Below are 18632 nucleotides of genomic sequence, written 5' to 3' on the forward strand. Positions count from 1 at the left end.
GAAATATATAGGGAGTTGGAGAGGAAAATGATTTTCAGATATTTGCAGTAATGGCTTTGCTAATAATTCCATTCTGTGATGGTTAATAATCAGTGTGTGGCTGCAGTATTTATAATTTTACTGGAAAAGGACAGTGGCAAAAACACACCTCAGAGGGTGTTGTCTTGGTGAAAATACCTTGTTTTTCCCAAATAAAATGGAAAAGCTTTCAGATAAAACATTACTGCAAGAAACCTATACAGAAATAGAACAAACACTTTTAAACAGTGTTTTACAAACGAGCAAACTCTGTATTCGCCTTTATTACCATTACAGTAATGAGAGTTTATGGGGTGCACGGATGAGTATGAGACAGCTATGCTACGTATGTCAGTGAAATGATAACTTTTGGGAATATCAGTGGAATGCCCACTTTTAGGGATGAGATTGTATATTTTAGTGGCCTGACATAAGCTGCTTCTTTTACTAGTAAAAGTCTGATGACTTTGTTCTGGTACTGCTTTCTTTAAATACGAAGTAATCTATATTCCTGTTCTTCGTGCTCTTTTGGTTCAGTGTATTTTAAAGAAGGGCAGTGAGTTTATCTTGTTAGTTAAATGCTAGGTAGAGTGTTCTTGATAACTGCCATCAGTCTGTTCTTGTTGCATGTTGGACATGAGAAAAATACATAGTGTATGGTTGAAAAAATTAGGAATAGTGCCAGAAAATATTTTGAGTACTAACAAGAAACAGTAAGAGCCATTTGGGATTTGGAGACTTGTCATTTTGGAAATTATCGTATATTCCACAAATAAACTACTGAACTTAGTGGCGAATAATAATAAGGTAGGCTGAAACAACTGTCTAAAATACTGTCAATATGTAGTTATTCCACATGCTGATTGAAAATAACATGAAAACAAAATTATACAGGATATGCGTCTCTTATTAGCTCCTTGTACTTTCCTGCATGCTAGTATTACCTTGATACAATTACCACATGAGAATTGGTTTCTTAATAAAAACTAAGACAAAACATGAGGTCTTCAATTAATTAGGTTTATATTGCGGTTTTTATAGAGTCTGTTTGCAAATAAGTTGAGCTTAGCTTCAGGTTACTTCTTTTTCAGTACAGAAAAAGACACAATTACATTTTAAATCTCTGTACATGTAGTTCCAAAAAATTACTTTACCTTTATTTTTGTTCCAATGGGAAACAGTTTTGAGTAAAATTACTGTTGATTACTGCAGAGGGCAGTTAGCACTTACAGAGTTTGAAATATCTGTGAGAGTTAGTAATCTGGAGTGGTGATGAAGGCAATCTGCTTAGCAGTTTACATCTCCACAGTCTTGTGAAGTGGTGCACTCCTGATGCAAAAGGAAAAATAAATAATAATAGAGGAGCTGTTTTTGCAAAGTTGACTGGTTTCTACGGGGCAGGGTATATTAGTGTTAATGCTTGGGAAGGGTGTCACATTTAAATTAGGGCAGTACCAGTGGGAGATCCCCAGCCACAGGCGCGTATAGATTGTATTAGGATAGAAGTGGTTATTGTATTCTTTCAAGATTTTGTTTTCTGCCAGCTTCACTAAATCCACTTTTTTTCTTCCTCCATTTGCCATTTTCTTTTGCACTCACAAAATCCCAGCATACCTAATTTACCAGCACTTTTATTACCTGTCTTTCTCTTTGAATAGGCTTAGTCATCATGGTGTAAGAAGTTGGGCCACAAATCATCCTTCTCTCACTCTTGTAGCACAGTTGCTTTAAGATTTGTCCTTTGGCAGTGTTCTCTGAAATCTGATAAAATATGTGTTTTCACAGAAGCTGTGCTCTCAAGGCACTTACGGGGTATCTCCTCCAGTTGTTTTTTTTTTGGTGTTGAGCTGCTCAGGGCTAGCAACCTTCTGGAAGAGTCACCCTTTACCTGGACATCTACTGTCATGAACCATCAGGTGCATACCTGCCTTTTAACCTATTTTTCTCTAAAAAATTAAAGTGCAGTTGGTTAAGGAGTTCAAAAGAGATTGAGCAACAAGCAGATGCATGGATTATCAGGATGGTTCTCTAAGGAAGATGACTGTTTTAGATAAGATACAGTAGGGGAAGACTACAATCTGTGTTAAAGTATTTGAAGACAAGAGACTGAAAAGCTCTAAAATTTTGTAAAAAATGGCCACAAGTCAAAGAGAGGAAAAACCTTTTGTCTTTTGAACACCTGAACAAAACTTCTCGTTCTTAAAGGAATGTCCTTGCACTGCAAAGAATGCTGGAGTACAAACTATATGTTGATGGAAACCTACCAAGAAGCAACAAAATACTGTTCAGAAAATAAAATGCTCCTGTAAAGCTAAGAGGCAGGAGAGGTCCAGAGTCCAGTCTACAGATAAGTCTGAAGTGAGACCTCTAACAATCTAGGGCGAGGGGGCAGTTCTGGAACACAAAGCCGTTGCAGACAAGTTGTTTTCTCTGCTTCAGCTATCTGCAATTACATGCAAATGTGATTGAAATAGTGCAGTGATGGACTGAAACAGGAGTGGTGGAGTGACTGGACAAGCTGGAGGCCAACTAAATACTAGAAGTTTGCTTGCACTAGGAATTCTGTCAGAGAAGTTTGCATAATGCTTGGACTCAAGGATAGTTCCAGTGGTAGTTCATGTGGTTTTAGTTTTTTGTTCAGTTGCTGATTTCTGCAGTTTGATGTGTATTTTTCTGTATTTTCAGTTGTCATGTCTATTAACAGCATAACGTATTTTAATTTTGGCAGAATAGTGGGGTGGAAGGGAGGGATGTTTATTGCATTTTATGCTGGCTTCATAGGCATTGGTGGGAGCTTCTGAAAAGAATGACAGCCCTATTAGATAGCATGGACACACAGTGGAAGTTGTGTTCATAGCCAGCTGGGAAAACATTGCTTGGAAGTGAATGAACTTTGCATCAGCACTGGAAATTTCAGGCTATGAAGGAGTAGGGCTTGTGGAGTTAAGTTTAACTGGAGATTGATAATTTTTTTTTCAGGTTATGTGTATGAATGGTTATGATTACATGAATAACTAGAAGGATGAAGCATCTCTGTGCTGAGTTAGCAGAATTAAAATAGGCTGCAGTACAAAGCAAATGTCAGATTAGCTAGGTACAGATCTGATAGGATGGGGGTCCAATGCAGAGAGCAAGCTCAATGTACCAGCTGCTTACTGACTAGTACTGATTCCATTGCTGTGAAGATGTGTTTATACATCTCCTTCTGTAGCCTGTAAGTGCTATGGCAAGAGGAATGTAAAATAGGTGATAGGTTACTTTCTTCATGTTACTCTTTTCTGATAGAGTTTTGATTTTGCATGGATGTTGGAATTTAATATTTTAGTGCTGCTAAAGTGTAATTTAAGTAGTAATTTTTCTAGAGGTTAGGGAACCATAAAAAAATCAGTGTTTATAAACAAAATATAAAGGTGAATACTTGTAGGTGCTAAATTTCATGATGTTTTCAATTTTCAGTGAGTCACTTGTAATGCTAGGTGCAAAGCAATACTGAAGTATGGTTTGCAATTCACTCATCTGGAGGTTGGTTTTGTTTCAGTTTTGTTTTTGTTTTCTTTGCACTGGTGTAGAGTGAAGACAGTCCTAGTCCCAAGCGACAACGCCTTTCCCATTCCGTCTTTGACTACACAGCAGCATCACCAGCCCCATCACCACCAATGCGACCATGGGAGATGACATCAAACAGGCAACCTCCTTTGGCTCGACCCAACCAACACCACTTCTCAGGGGAACGATGCAACACACCTGCACGAAACAGGAGGAGGTAAGCAAGCTCGGTAGCTTGGGAAACAAGTTCTTATTCTTTCTGATTTTAGCTCAAGGAAAGTGTGTTTTGCGTAGCACTGATTAGATTACACATGGTAAACATGCTAACATTTCCTTTGAGCTGTAATATAATGCAGTTGTGACTAAAAGGCTACTGGAAGTATTTCAGGCTGGTGCATCATCTTGTAATTTATCTGAAAAGTCAGCTTGAGGAAAAGAGAGCTCCAAACGTTTTTTATTATGGATGTAATTCTCTATTACTCTGTGCTGAGGTAAAAAACATGTAGAAAAAAAAGGAAAAATCTTTCTCATCAGGGTACTTTTAAAGGTGTTAAGAATTACTCGTGTAATACCATAATTTTCACTACAGTCACAATTATTATTGTACTTAAAACCAATCAAAATAAAGATGAGAGACACCAGCTGGAGATGAGAAGGTTAGCATAGTGTCACATGTTTGCTGAGGTGGGTGATTCATGTGCAGTAGTAATTAGATTTTCATGTTGGTTTTAGCTTGTGGCTCATTAACTTCTCAAAGCAGAGATTTTGGAATAAGTTCTAATGGTTATGGAAGAGAGAAATTGGAACTGGGGCCTGGATGGATGATACTCTAGCAAAACATGAACGCACAGATTTTTTTTTGCTATTCTAGTTAAACAAATTATCCAAAACAGAAGCTTTCATTGCCTCACATTCTGCCTCAAATATACTGAGTCGTCTTATGCAAGCTAAAATACACTGTCTCTGTTTGCTTCTAAGAAATGTTTTAGCTTGGTTTGTACTAAAAAAAACCCCATGTCTGCCCTTTTTCATTAATATGAAATTTAGGTTTAAGATCTATTTAGCTAGTTTTCTTCAGATTCCACGAATCAAATTTGTCAACAATGGTCCCCCAGTACTTTTGCAGCAAGAAAGCTTAAAGCATGCTATTTTTGTATCTTTGCTTCAACTTCATGAATTTGAAAGTCTTCAATCAGTGGCATGTAAAATGTGCAGCTCTCAATGCAGCTTGTCAGACTTAGGAAAGAGATTAAATTGTGAACTTAAAAGGGTTGTTGCGAAGACAGAAGATCAGACCTTTCATATAGTTTGGTACAAGGATGCTCTGTTAGGGGCATTTGGTCCACAAAATGATCTTGACCTCAGATGTTTTGAGCTGAGATGCCTAGCTTATGTGCATTCAGTCATTTTTGTTTGGTGTCCAGTCAGCTTACACAAATTTCTTTGCAGTGTTCATTAACATCTGCAGAGTTAAACAGCTTGCTTAACTGACTATCTGTCTAGTTGTCTAGCTAAATGCTTGACAGCAGAATCTAGACAGTTTGGATATACTGTGGAATGGAGAATAAGAGTGGAAATGTATAAGGGCTGAATGTGCTCGGGCAAGTGTCTTGCTGTTCAGATACAGTCAAGTGCTAATGAAGTAGTAGCCTGTGGCTTTTCACAAGTAAGTCATTGCAAAGAGAGAGACACCTCATTGCCAGGCCATCTTCAGTCTGACCGGAACTGTTAGGTTGGCTGCAGCTTTATGAACACAAACATTACTCTTTTTAGAGCCAGCTCACCTGCTCCTGGGTAATAACACAAGATTTTGCTCTAATCAGAGACACCTGAATGTATCAGTACTTTGTTTCCCTGCACTTGAGTCAGTGCATTTTTTAGCTTGGGTGCAGTGTTGCATTTGAGCTAGCTCCAGTTCAGTTCCACAATAACATTGCACCTAGTTTCTTCTAGAACCAGTGTTTTTAGGGAGAACAATGTTCTTGTTTTGCAGGAGTCTTTCTGAGTCTTAAGAGTGCTGTGGAGTCATACCAGAACTAATAGCCATTCTCATAGATCAAAAGCTTGAGTCCTTAAGATCACTATGAGTGCATCTGTTATTAATGCTTTAGGTGAGGTTATGCTTATGCTTTTGAAGCAAATTTTTTTGTTTTCCCTGCTTTGTTTTCCCTTCTCATTGCAGAATGGTTTCAGAGTTTAGCAGGCTTTCAGGTTTAAGATAAGATGAAAGGTGAACTCCAGCAGCAAATGGTCACTGAGCTCAAGGAAGCAGGCTAGGGCAAGTGCAGGCAAAACCTTTGAAGTGTGTCTAGTGTGGACATCACTGCCCTAGTGTCATCAGCATTAACTCCTTCATCCTACCAGTTGACTCCTGTTGGTCAGGACAGTCTGTCTTTGGTATTTTTATTACCTGGATTTTTTTTTTTTTTTATTACCTACCTTACTATTTTGACCTTTCCTCTTGGTATCAATGATTTTGTACTGTGCCTAACACAAGAGTGCCCGGATTTATTGTGGTTTTTTATTCTGATTCATTGTAAGCAAACAAATACTGCATTAATAAAGATAGCCTTCTGGCGTGAATTTGCAGAAAGATTATTTTTGTCTAGATACTTATATATAGTACAGATAAATTATGAATGTAAAAGCATAATGCACGCCTATGTGAAACAGAGAAGGCCATTCCAATTTATCTTTATCAGTCATTGTGAAATGGGGGGATCTGTACCATTGCTGTGCCTTACCTTTCATCTGTGTTTCCTTTCCTCCTTGTCTTGAATGTAATTCTGAACTAAAGGGATTCAAGAATGTCTTACTGCAAAGAAATCACCCTTGTTAGAAATACTAAGATCTGCACGTACTAACTCTGCAGTTATGGATACATTTTGATGGCTGTTCTTACCTGAGGGTAGGAATTCCTGCAACTTTTTCACCATTTTCATCCTGTCTCTGTTTTAACCTGGCATTTACCATGTTTTTAGTGTGCATTTAGTAACAGAGGATTTTTTGTGGCTGTTTTTAAACACCTCAAGCACAGATTCATTACTGAAGTTTAATAATAGTTTAGACCCATGTCTTGACAATTATTCTGAAGTAATTTCCAATAATTCAGAAGCTAATAAAGCTCTGTATCCAGATATTCTGACTTTTGCTGACTGAAAGGATAGTATATTTATAATTCTGCACAGGAAAAAATACAGCTTTGCTTTTTTCCAGAGAATGATACTTATTCATTCATTTTAAAAGATACTCCAGAATTTTTGCCAGCCTTTGTTGGCTTTTTCGTAATTCTGGGTTCATGGAAAAGTAAAACCAGGCCTTTTAACTAAGACAGAGGCAAGACTAGTTTTATGAGAACTACTGCCTTGTCTAAGAAGCCACCTTGTCTAAGTGCTGGTGGCAGTTAAGAGAATTTTTGTTCTTCTGAAGCAGTGGTACTGTCTTTTGTAACTTTTCTCTATTTTTGGAGCTTTTCCAAAGAAAAATCCTCACATAGGTATTTTTATGTTAAGTTATTCAGACCATTTCTGTTTCATAGCAGGAAATGGCAAATTTAAAACAACTGAGTACTCCAAACAGTAGAACATCTTCTGCATTACTAGTTCCATGATTAGAAATGATATATGCCAGTTTTACCTAAGGAGAATGTAGCAGTTATACCATATTAGTAATAAAGCAATGCAGCATGCAGCAAACACTTCAGGAAAGAACTTTATTACTAATATGGTATAACTGGGTTTAAAATATACTTGTAAGAACTAAAATTTAGGTTTCTCAGTGGTTAGAAGAAAACACAGCTTGTATGTTTTGCCATGGTTGTTTATAAAAATAAAGGTGGCTATGCATTTTAAAATTTGTTTGGGTTTTTCTTTGCTGTGTTACAGCCTGGCCTTATGCCTTCTGTCTGACCGGTTGAGAATTACCATTTGTTTCAGTTCTTAGAGGCAATAGCGTCAAAAATCTTTGTGAGGTAGGGTAGGAAAATAGTGGCTTGAGACATTGTATCATATGCTTACAGTTGCATCTGGGTAGCTGGTGATGTGGTCTCGCTTTCCCCGAGTATGTCTGTTTCATGCAGCAGAAAAGTTGGCTCAGCCTGAGAAGTATCTGGGATTTGCCAACAGGTTGCAGGTTTATATGATTTTTATTTGATAATAGCAGAAATTCTGTTCCATGCAGTTGGAGAGGACATGTTCTAGTAATGGTCACAGATTCTTTTTGTCTCTTCTCTGCAGTTTAGATCCTTTAGCCTGTTTCATAAATGGGAAACCATTTCACCCCATGTAGCTTTAATATGCTGTTGCTTCTGGGACCTGTAACTTGAGTGTGTGGTGGAGATTGGAAAGCATGTGCTGAAAGTACTGCAAGATCATTTTGTGCTCTCAGTGCTTTCCCTTTCCAAATAAATGAGAAAAGACTTGTTCAAAACTTCTCATAGTGAGTTTATCACATCTGTGTGCATCATTTTCTGGGTGCTGAACCTGAGCCAGTGGTTTCCGATTTCTAGAACTTTTAGCTCAAGATAGTTGCAGCTCTACTCAGAACTTGCACACAATTATATAAGAATACATAATGAAATCCTACACCTGTAGATCAGTTGCTCTAGCAGATATATGCTGTGGTCTAAGTCTGTCTACAGAAGTTCTCCACTCTGGAAAAGAAACAGTGCCACAATCATAATTTCCTGGGACCTCCTGGAGAGCTCTCTTCTCCTGGAGAGAATTGTAGAATGCACTCAATTATGCAGTGAACATGTGAGAGCTGAAAAATTAATTTGTTTCTCCAAAGAAGTCTATTGCTTTGTCTGCTTTTACTAAGCAAGCAATCAGTCTGTGGTATGGTTGAAACAAAGACCCTGGGTAAATCTCTGATCATTTAATGAAGGATTTTTACGTAGATATAATAAAGGCATGGGAATATCATGAAGATTGCTGTCTTGACTTTTGGCAATCCAAGTGTTATTTTTTTAACAAGGTAATATTTACATTGCAGTTCTCCTCTTGGTTTCCCTAACAGCCTTAAGTTAAGCTCTGCTAAGCATTTCCATACTGAAAAAAGTGTCATTTATAAGGATTCTAGCAGTTCTGTCCTTAAAAAAATTTTATTCCAATCTACTAAAATTGTTCTAGTAAAATTTTGCAGTTCAAAAGATTCCTTGATATTTGATTCTCCTGACGTTTTAGTTAGTAAGAAGGATTTATGTCATTTACATAACCTCTAATTTTTTTAATGCATTTCCAGTCCTCCCGTTCGACGTCAAAGAACAAGGAGAGATCGTTTGTCTAGACATAATTCTATTAGCCAGGATGAAAACTATCACCATCTCTCCTATGGACAGCAGCAAGCAATAGAAGAGCCTCGAGCCTTTCGCCCACCGAATGTATCTCCTCGGATGTTGCACCCAGCTGCTCACCCACCACAGCAGAATGCAGTGATGGTTGACATTCATGATCAGGTAAAATTTTTACAGCACAATGAGAAGGCTGTTTGAGAGGTGGTGTTTGGTTTTGGGGGGGTTTTCCCACCATCTTCAAGATCCCTTTCCTCACCAAATCATCTCCTCTCATGATTGACAATGAAAGTCACAGAGCACTAATTTCTATTTGACTTCTTGCAGAGTGGTGGTTATTGTCGAATATTATGTGTATGAAGCATTGCAGTAGGCAGTAAAAAAAAAAACCCCAGACATTCACACTTTTAATAAAGAAGATTGATACTTAACAATTCATACTTAACAATTTGTCAGTGCATAAATTGGCATATTTCTGTATGTCTCTGTCTCAAACCTTTGAAATGCAGTTATTTTGCTTTTGTAATTAGTTTCTTGCAATAAAGATGTAATATGATACTATTAATTATGTATTCTATTTCACATGAAATGCTTCACCTTAGCTTAGGAGTCACAAAATAGTTAAAATGTATTATTTAGAGGTAGAATTACAATCCCTATAGTTGGTTGTCTGCATAGCAGCAGGAATCACAATAGTTTTGTTACATAACTAAATCAACTCTCCAAGCCTAATCAATTCCTCCGTAAATTATATGAAAAAATTATATTCAAGTTGGTCCAGAAAGTAAATAATTCCTCTCTGTGACAGCACTTTGTATAGAATTCTGTAACTGAGAACCTGTAAAAGAAGTTGTGGGCCTCTCACTACAAGGACATTGCATTGATGGAGCACGTCCTTGGAAGAGCAGTGGAACTGGTGAAGGATCTGGAGCATGGATCATATGAGGAGTGGCTGAGGGAGCTGGGTGTGTTTACCCTGGAGAAAAGGAGGCTCTGGGAAGACTTTATCAATCTCTAAAAGTACCTGAAAGGAGGTTGTAACCTGGGCATTGGTTTCCCAAGTAACAAGTGACAGGACAGGAGGAAATTGTACAATGGTAGTGTAGACTGGATATTACGAAAAATTACTGAAAGGTTGGTCAAGCATTGGATCTGGCTTCTCAGGGAGGTGTGAAGCACCATGCTTGGTGGTATTTAAAAGACACATAGGTGTGGCAATTACGGACATGATTTGGGGGTGGCAGTGCTGGGTTAATGGTTGGACTTGATGAGCTTAGTGGTCTTTTCTATTTCCTAAATGATTCTGTGATCCTGTTGAGGTAACCTTTGTTGTCTACTAAATTAACAGGCCATAGCACAAGTACACTGCTTGCTACATAGCTGCGAGTAGATCGTGGATGTCCACATTGGGAGCTGCACACGCACGGAATGCTGCTGTAACATCTGTGCTTAAAAGCTGGTTGGCATTCAGTGCAGATGCGTAGCACTAGTGTGTCATACTATGTGTGCAGAGCAGTTCTCAGCAGGGAATTATTTGCATTTGGAACCAAGTGAAAGGATAGAATCCAGTGCCATTCTAGCATCTCACAAACTTACATTTTTAGGAGTTCTTCTGCTGGAGGTCTGAAAATGCTCTTGCTTTATGTTGTAAGCTCATTACAAGTCTGGCTGAACAGTTTTCCATTCCACTGCCAAACACTGTCTGTGATTAGATGTATTTCCAGACTGACTGAGGTCTTCCATGGTGCTACTTTCCAATTCAGGGGCATGAACATTATAAGAAGTAATTTCATTATTATTATTATTATTATTATTATTATTATTATTATGAGCAACAAACATTCCAGGATCACATATAGCATTGCACTTATGCCCAGCTTTTTGTAGCAGAGCCAGAACTGGTTCAAGTTCTGTGTCTTTCCTGAACCTGGTTTCTGTCATTATTGATATTTGGGATTTTAACCTGTGTTCAGTGATCTGTGTTCTATTTTGGTTTCTTCATTTGGCTGTACACTCCCACTTGGTAGTTTAGCTCTCTTTGCTCATTCTCACCTTCATGAGGTGCTGTTCTTGTTCTGTTTTAAATAAGAAGGTTCTATTTTGGCTGATCATGAAAGAAGAGAGTGCTTTGAAATAATTACTTTCAATTAATCTGTACTTCCTGACTCTTAAACCTTTTCAGTTTTACTAGAGCATGAAAATGTTAAAAGATCGTTCAGTGTTAAAAGAATCCAACAAAACCAACAACAAAATTTCAAACAAACAAACATCCCATGTGGTTTCTAGGTGCAGAATACCTTTGGATCTTGGTTTGATGATTAAGTTTTAGAGATTGCCACTAGTTAGAAAATTCGGTTACATGGTTTCCTAATGTGAGTCTGGACAGTTAGGGTCTGCTGCCTCTTAGTCATGTTAACTTTTCCTTTTCGGCTTTCTAGTTAGCTGTTCTGTTAGTTAAGTTAGGAATTCAGCTTAAATGCTGGCTTGAAAGTGAATCAAGAGAGTGGTCTCTTAGGAAGAAAGAAAATCTGGAAAATTTTTTTGTTTTTTAAAGATACAAGTCTCTTGAATTAGTACTGAATCAGCCCTTCAGAACTGAGAAAAATTTTGAGCTGCTTGTAAATTAGCTTTTTATATGGGAGTTACCATGTGAAATAATAATTTCATAATTAACTTGCGGAGAGAAGGGAGGGTAGGCAGGATTAATAGTCTGACATGCTTCTGAGTGACTAAGGTGCCACTGAAGTTTTAACATGTTAAGCTGGGAGGTCCCTCTTGCCCAGAAATTCTGAATTTTATCAATAAATAACATTCCATTGATTAAAACATTTTAATGAACGGAAATTACAGCCATGTACCTCCTATTACACTTCCTTTGTGAATATATTATTTTTCTGATGTGTAAATAAAAGCTTAGTGTCTTACTGTGCTGTACAAGAGAGTTAAGACTTTACAGTAAGTTATTAAATACGTTTTCTTTTCCTTTTGCTGCAGATCCATCAGGGCACAGTTCCTGTTTCATACACAGTGACAACCGTGGCTCCACATGGGATACCACTTTGCACAGGCCAGCACATTCCAGCCTGCAGCACACAGCAGGTCCCAGGGTGCTCAGTGGTTTTCAGTGGCCAGCACCTTCCAGTTTGCAGTGTGCCTCCCCCAGTAAGTAGGTCTCTCTAACTATACCAGCTTCAATCTGGTTTTCTAGTACAAATCTAAAATGTCATATGCAGTACAATATACAGTGTCTAGTGTACACTTCTGATGTTGGTATAATGTTGGTCTCTGCCAGCAGTGTGTAACTTTGCTTTTCCTGTGGTGCTTTCTGTGAAATGAGTAAGCCTGTGTGGCACTGAAACAAAACCCTTGATATGACCCATCTATTTCTTTAGGCTGCCCATTGAAGAGTAAGGGTAGTTTGTGTTTATCATGCCCAGGTACCATCTATCCCCATGAGAGGCAGCAAGGTCTGCAGCATGATACTGGCAAGTCTGGATTATTTGTGAGAATCAGTTCCTTTCCTGTCAAATTGGTGAAACTCTGTTACATGAGCTGATGTGTATCCCTGAGGCAGCATGAGAGACAGGCTTTTTCTTCTGTTTAGTGGTGGTGGTAGTGGAACAAAGCAATCTCAGAATAAGTACCCAGAGACTGGAACAATTCGTAGTAAATTCAGCAAGGAAAGAAGGAACATATCCTAAGAAACAACAGAGAAAAATCTGAAACTGCATTGGGGCTTAGGGAAATCCATCCAACGCATACTAATAATCTTACCCTATGCTTTGAATAGGTATATTATCTGTGCAATTCATAAAAGGTTTTTTAATTCAACAATGCAGTTTTCCTTTTAATACATATAGGAGTAAAGCTCTGGTTTTTGTTTTCAATGTACAACAGTTAATCTAGTGTGTTGAGAGAATAGATCCAGTACAAATGAATATAAACAGTTCGGTTTCTGTAGCATCAGCAGGCAGATTTTATGCTTTTTTCTGTTAAAGCATAAAATTGAGGAATAGTTTTAAGTTAAAAGAGGACTCTGGAGGTTGTCTGGTGGTCACCTGCTGCAGTACCAGCTTCCAAGTATGGAGATTTCACAGCACCTGTAAGTTTCTGCTTCAGTGTTTGACTGTCCTTGTGATGAAGAACTTCCTCTGGATGTCTGGTTGAGTTTTCTTCGTTGCATCTTGGTCCCATTGGTCTTGTGCTCTTTCAACTTTGCTTCTTGAGGAGGTCTTGTATTCTTCCTGTCCACTCTCAGGAAGTAGTTAGACACAGGGGTAAGGTATTTGCTTACTTTTCTCTTGTTAAAGAAGAACAAGTCTAGTTCTGCCCTCTTTTATGCAGTTCTCTCCAAGTCACTGGCCATCATGACTTTCACCAAGACCTGGTTATCATGTTGTCATTGTCTGTGTTTGGCACTGGCATGCCCACAACTGGGCCCAGGAATTGAGATAAATGTTACAGTTTTTGAATGGAGGAGCAGAATCACTTTACTAGTTTCACCAGTTGCTTTCTTAGCCATGCATGCCATAGGCCTTTTTGGCTAAGAGCACTATGGGTACTATGTATGTGTCCACCATAACCTCACTTTTTTTGCTGCAAATCTGACTGCAACCAATTAGTCTCAGTATGTCCTGATCCATGAATTACTCTTTTTCCACTGCCAGAATTCACATTTACCTTGGAACTTTAAATCATTCCTGTCAGCCAATTTCTCCAGCCTATAAAAATATATCTCAAGGTAGCACGTGCCCTCCAGCATGTCACTTTGCTCCCCAGCTACATCTGTGAATTTCCCAGTTTCCTTTTCCCAGGTCATTTTCACAATATTTGTCTATCTCACTGCACGTGTAACTATGAAATAAACAAATGCCATTTATTAAACACCTTTATCAGTTTTAAAAGTTCTTCAGAGACCAAGATGGGTCTAGAGGGACATGGACAAACTTGAGAAATGGGCTTATATGAAATCTCATGGGGTGTAACAAGACCAAACACAAAGTGCTGCTCCTGGGTTGTACCAGCACAGGCTGGGGATGAGCAGATGGAGAGCAGCCCTGTGAGAAGGACTTGGGGTGCTGCTGGGTGAGAGGCTGCACATGACCCAGCCATGGGCACTCCCAGCCCAGAGAGCCAAACGTGTCCTGGGCTGCATCCAGAGCAGCGTGGGCAGCAGGGGAGGGAGGGGATTCTGCCCCTCTGCTCTGCTCTGGTGAGAGCCCACCTGGAACCCTGCATCCAGCTCTGGGGCCCCAGCACAGGGAGGACATGGAACTGTTGGAATGAGTCCAGAGGAGGGGCACCAAGATGATCAGAGGGATGGAGCACCTCTCCTATGGGGAAAGGCTGAGAGAATTGGGTTTGTTCAGCCTGGAAAAGAGAAGGCTTTGGGGTACCTTAATTCAGATACTTGAAGGGAACCTAAAAAAATGGTGGACTGAGACTTCTTACAAAGGCATGTAGTGACAGAACAAGATGTGGAATGGCTTTAAACTGAAAAAGAGTAGGTTTAAATTATATGTTAGGAAAAAAAAGTTCTTTACTGTGAGGATGGTAAGGCACTGGAACAGGTTGCCCAGAAAAGTTATGGATGCCACATACCTGAAAGTATTCAAGGCCAGGTTGGATGAAGTTCTGAGCAACTGGGTCTAGTGAAAGGTGTCCCTGCCCATGGCAGGGGGTTTGGAACAAAATGATCTTTAAGGTGCCTTCCAACCCAGGTCATTCTACGATTTGGTCAAGCTGAAGAACTTTTCTAAAGCTTGAATGAATAAATAGGTAATTTTCATTTCTTTCTGCTTTGAAGTTAGTGTCACCTCATTTGCTCTAGCTTTAAAAAGTGACATGGGAATAGCACAAATCAAACATTTGCAAACCTATATAGGAGCTATGGTAATCTCTACCATGTAGAATCCTATTTCAGTGTTTCCCAAAGAATCGCATGTTTTGAAGAAGACTGTGAGATGTTCTACCTGCAAATTTATCTTCAGCTATTTCAGAGGACAGTTTTCAATTTAGTAAAATACAATAAAAAGGTATTATAAGCATAGAAACACTTGTTTATGGTATTTATTTTTTAGAAAAAATTATGTAGTAACTGAGGGAAAAGTATGGTCAGCATTTAAATTAAAAATAGTAGTTGGATCAAATTCATCTACTAGTATTCTGGTGCATTTGGAGGTTTATGTTTGGTCATGATCATAGCAAATTGAGATGATAGTTTCACCTCCACTACTGAAATCTAATTTTAAATTCATTCCTTTTACCATTTTATGCTATTATAGTCAATATGTAAATGTATGCTGTGTGATATGATAATTTAAAAAAAAAAGTAAAAGATCAAAACTGGGTGATCTTACTTTTCAAGATTTGATAATGAATATCTTAATTAAATGCTCTTGTAATTGTTAAAAGTGTAAAAGAAATGCCTGACATTCTCATAACAGTTCAAAGTGCAACAAAAAGGAGATTGCAGGTTCCTTGCTCCTCCATATATAAAGTTGGAAGTAAAACTGAACAATGCCACAAAGTACATTCCTGTTCCCCTGCAGTGCTTTCAGCATTTTATTGTTCAAACATTAGTGCTGAAAGTTGCTTTTTTGTCAGGTATTTAAAGGAGGAGAGAAAAAGAGCTATTTTCTGTAGTATCTGTCACTAGGGAGCTGCTTTTAGAGCATAGGATTCGCCCAAAAGTGCAAAAGAAAGCAGACTATATGAATTATTCATTGTATATGAGGCAACAGAGGTCTTTAGGCACAGTCTGACAGCTGACTCCCTCATCTGCATCTAGAGCTTATAGTGCTTGCAAGACCATTGCTTTGGCATGTTGTTTTGATAATGATATGGGGGAAAAATAAAATTACTAGGATAGTTGTATCTGTTCATCACTTAGGAGCTTGTCTGGTCCTGGAGTATGGAAAATCCAGTCTCCTGATGACCCCATGAGCACCTGGCAGATATCATACTATGCTACTTCCTAGAGCCTGTTCTGTAGTAATCGCTGTTCCTTGGGTATTTGAATGAAATCTTTTTTATGTGTAGTTTGGAGGCTTTTTCAACAAGGGTGAAGAACTGTTCTCTTACAAATTATATCTTTCTGTAATAAATACGTAGAATATGGAACATTGTGTAGGGAATGTTTGTGCTACAAAAATGTATTGTTTTCATTGTATTTCAGATGCTTCAGGCGTGCTCAGTCCAGCACCTACCTGTCCCATATGCAGCATTTCCACCCCTCATTTCTAGTGACCCATTCCTTTTGCATCCTCCTCATATCTCTACACACCACCCTCCTCACTTACCTCCTCCAGGACAATTTGTTCCTTTCCAAGCACAACAGTCACGGTCGGTAAGTAATGCTTCTTACCCCACTCTCAGTAGAACTGGTGGGCTGGATGGGCACATAGTACTGATACCTGATTGAGGAAACAAGGATTTTTTTTCAAATTGTAGCAGCTTGGTATGAAGATGAAAAAATACTTCTGAAGTTCAGGTTTCACTTCAGGTTTCATCATTGCCTGTAGTGTTTGTCCATACGCTTTTACTTCTCTCAGAAAGATGGGTATTTCCTTCACCATCAGTTATTTCTTTCCCAGGAGGTAGAACAGAATCCAGAGGAGGTTGTGAGAGCGTAGTAGGCATCTCAGAGAAAAGCTTAGCGGAGAAAAAAGCAAAATGTTGCTTTTATTTTAGTTTCTTTTGTATTCTTCATTAATTTTTAAATAACCAGTCCTTTCTCTAGGACATTTTCTTTACACTTATGAAAATTACTGATGTTGCTTAAGGAGATTTGGGTTGGTGAAATGGGCTATGCAGACATGAAAAAATGTGACCCTGTTTTGGATTTAGAGGGAAATCAGGTTTACAATTCTGGCCTACCACTCTTTCTGTGTGGTTATCTGAGTACTTGTTTGCCCTGGTGCATAGAAGATGCAGATATTTCAGTAACACAGAAATAGGATATAGCTTTATTATTGCAAACATTGCTGAGACTCCTTCATGCCGTGTCTCTGGTGTGGATAGGATTGTAATCACCTCATTACAATGATGGGAGAACAGTTTCCATCATCCTAACAAAGTGGTTCTTTGTGGTAGAAATCTTTGCAAGACTTAGCTTTAGAAAATTTATGGACTCAGGTTTTACCTTGAGTTGCTTACTTGAATTTTTAACTAGGCTTGCCTGTCTGCTTTCAGCTTTGCCAAAAAGCTTGCATCATAGTGATTTAAGAATATTTTGTTCTGTATAACAGAAAAATAGTAAATTCCTTTGGTTCCACAAGGTGGCTTTCTTAGCTGAATTTCTTGAAATGGTGAAATTCAGTATCAATAACAGAATGGTGTATTTGTGAAACACTAAGAATTCCTTGTTGTTTCTTGGGCATTTTAATTAGATTTGACAAGCAACAAAACCAATCTGGAATCCCATGCTTCTGAAACCTCAGGACTGCTTGTTAGCACTGCTTGCATGATCCTCCTAGGAAAGCATCTGCTTGCTTTCTGGATATCATTATCAGTTTCATCTGCTGGAACGACCATGATTCCCCTCCACTTTTCAATTTTTCTGGCACAATTTCAGTTCTTGTCTATGGTTGTTTATTTTTTTCTCTCGCATAGTTATACAGTGAGAGCAGCCTGGCAAGAAGGAGAACAAATATTTGTCCTGAAAAATGCAAGATACAGGAAATTACAGCCACTCCTATATTTGCTAGATCGCATAAATTCCTGGCCTATAAGCATGGCTAGCTGGAAAAGGTGAATTTATATCAAATGTGTAGTGTTGTCTTTGCTCTTTTGGGTAGTGTTAATGACCTAGGAATTGCTCACAGAGTTACTATAAAATTGATCATGGCAGCACAGCTGGGACTGCAGTTCTTTATTGGGGAGAAAATTTCATCTCTGTTATTGCAACAAAGACTATCTCTGGTTTTTTTTGTAGCCACTTCAAAGGATAGAAAATGATGTAGAATTGCTTGGAGAACATCTTCCTGTAGGAGGTTTTACATACCCTCCCTCAGCCCATCCACCAACGTTGCCTCCCTCAGCTCCTCTTCAATTCTTAGCCCATGATCCATTACACCAGGAGGTGTCATTTGGGGTAGTAAGTATTGTTTTCTATGCTACATTCTCTTTCACACTACATTGACATTCTTGAGCTTTATTCTGTAGTACATATTGTTGACAAGTCGTGCTTTTGCAATCATATTCCATTATTGGAATAGCTGTATATTTTGGTATTTTCTTTAAGCCTAAGTTAATCAAGTTAAGAGTAATTTAATGACACCAGCAAATTATTTCCAGTAACATCTGCAGAGTGCAGCAGCATTTACTTAAAAAACTTTCCATGTCTTCACATAGTCCAGGATTTCTACTGCAGGTATGGGTTAGTATAGTTCAGAAAAACTGTTACCACTTTTAGTTAATTCTTCATCATATGTTGAGTTTCCACAGCTCAGGAAAGCCAGAATGTGTTAAAAACAGTTCTTTTTAAGCAGTTGTAGAGTGCTTCCATAATTCAGACTACACCATATATTATAAAGATAGCCATGTTATAAAGCTTGATTTAACTCAGCTTTCAGGGGATCAACAGGCAGTTCAACTGCAGCAGCACAAAATAAAATTAAAAGGGGTGCAGGATAAAGTCTGTGTTGGATTTTGCTGAATCATGTGCTTCTGTGGTGTGTCCACTGGTGCTACTTCTAGGATCTTTGTCTAGTACTTCAATTTGTAATTATACTAGTCTTGAGATGTGTCATGGTTTTGTTGTTGTGGTTTTGTGTGG

At 38.4% G+C, this 18632-nt stretch overlaps 1 protein-coding gene across 4 annotated transcripts in view; it reads left to right on the top strand.

The window, feature by feature from the left end:
- The window catches only part of RNF38 (ring finger protein 38), a 104341-nt gene that overhangs the window by 70621 nt on the left and 15088 nt on the right, over window positions 1–18632 (top strand). For all 4 annotated transcript variants that reach the window (XM_054651925.2, XM_077171117.1, XM_054651929.2 and 1 more), the window contains 5 exons: window positions 3588–3781; window positions 8806–9019; window positions 11849–12016; window positions 16032–16202; window positions 17790–17951. In XM_054651925.2, coding sequence (XP_054507900.1) covers window positions 3588–3781; window positions 8806–9019; window positions 11849–12016; window positions 16032–16202; window positions 17790–17951 — 909 coding nt within the window. The remainder of the gene's footprint in view (window positions 1–3587; window positions 3782–8805; window positions 9020–11848; window positions 12017–16031; window positions 16203–17789; window positions 17952–18632) is intronic.

This window comes from Agelaius phoeniceus, chromosome Z, assembly GCF_051311805.1.
Source record: "Agelaius phoeniceus isolate bAgePho1 chromosome Z, bAgePho1.hap1, whole genome shotgun sequence".
NCBI classification, from domain to species: Eukaryota; Metazoa; Chordata; class Aves; order Passeriformes; family Icteridae; genus Agelaius; species Agelaius phoeniceus.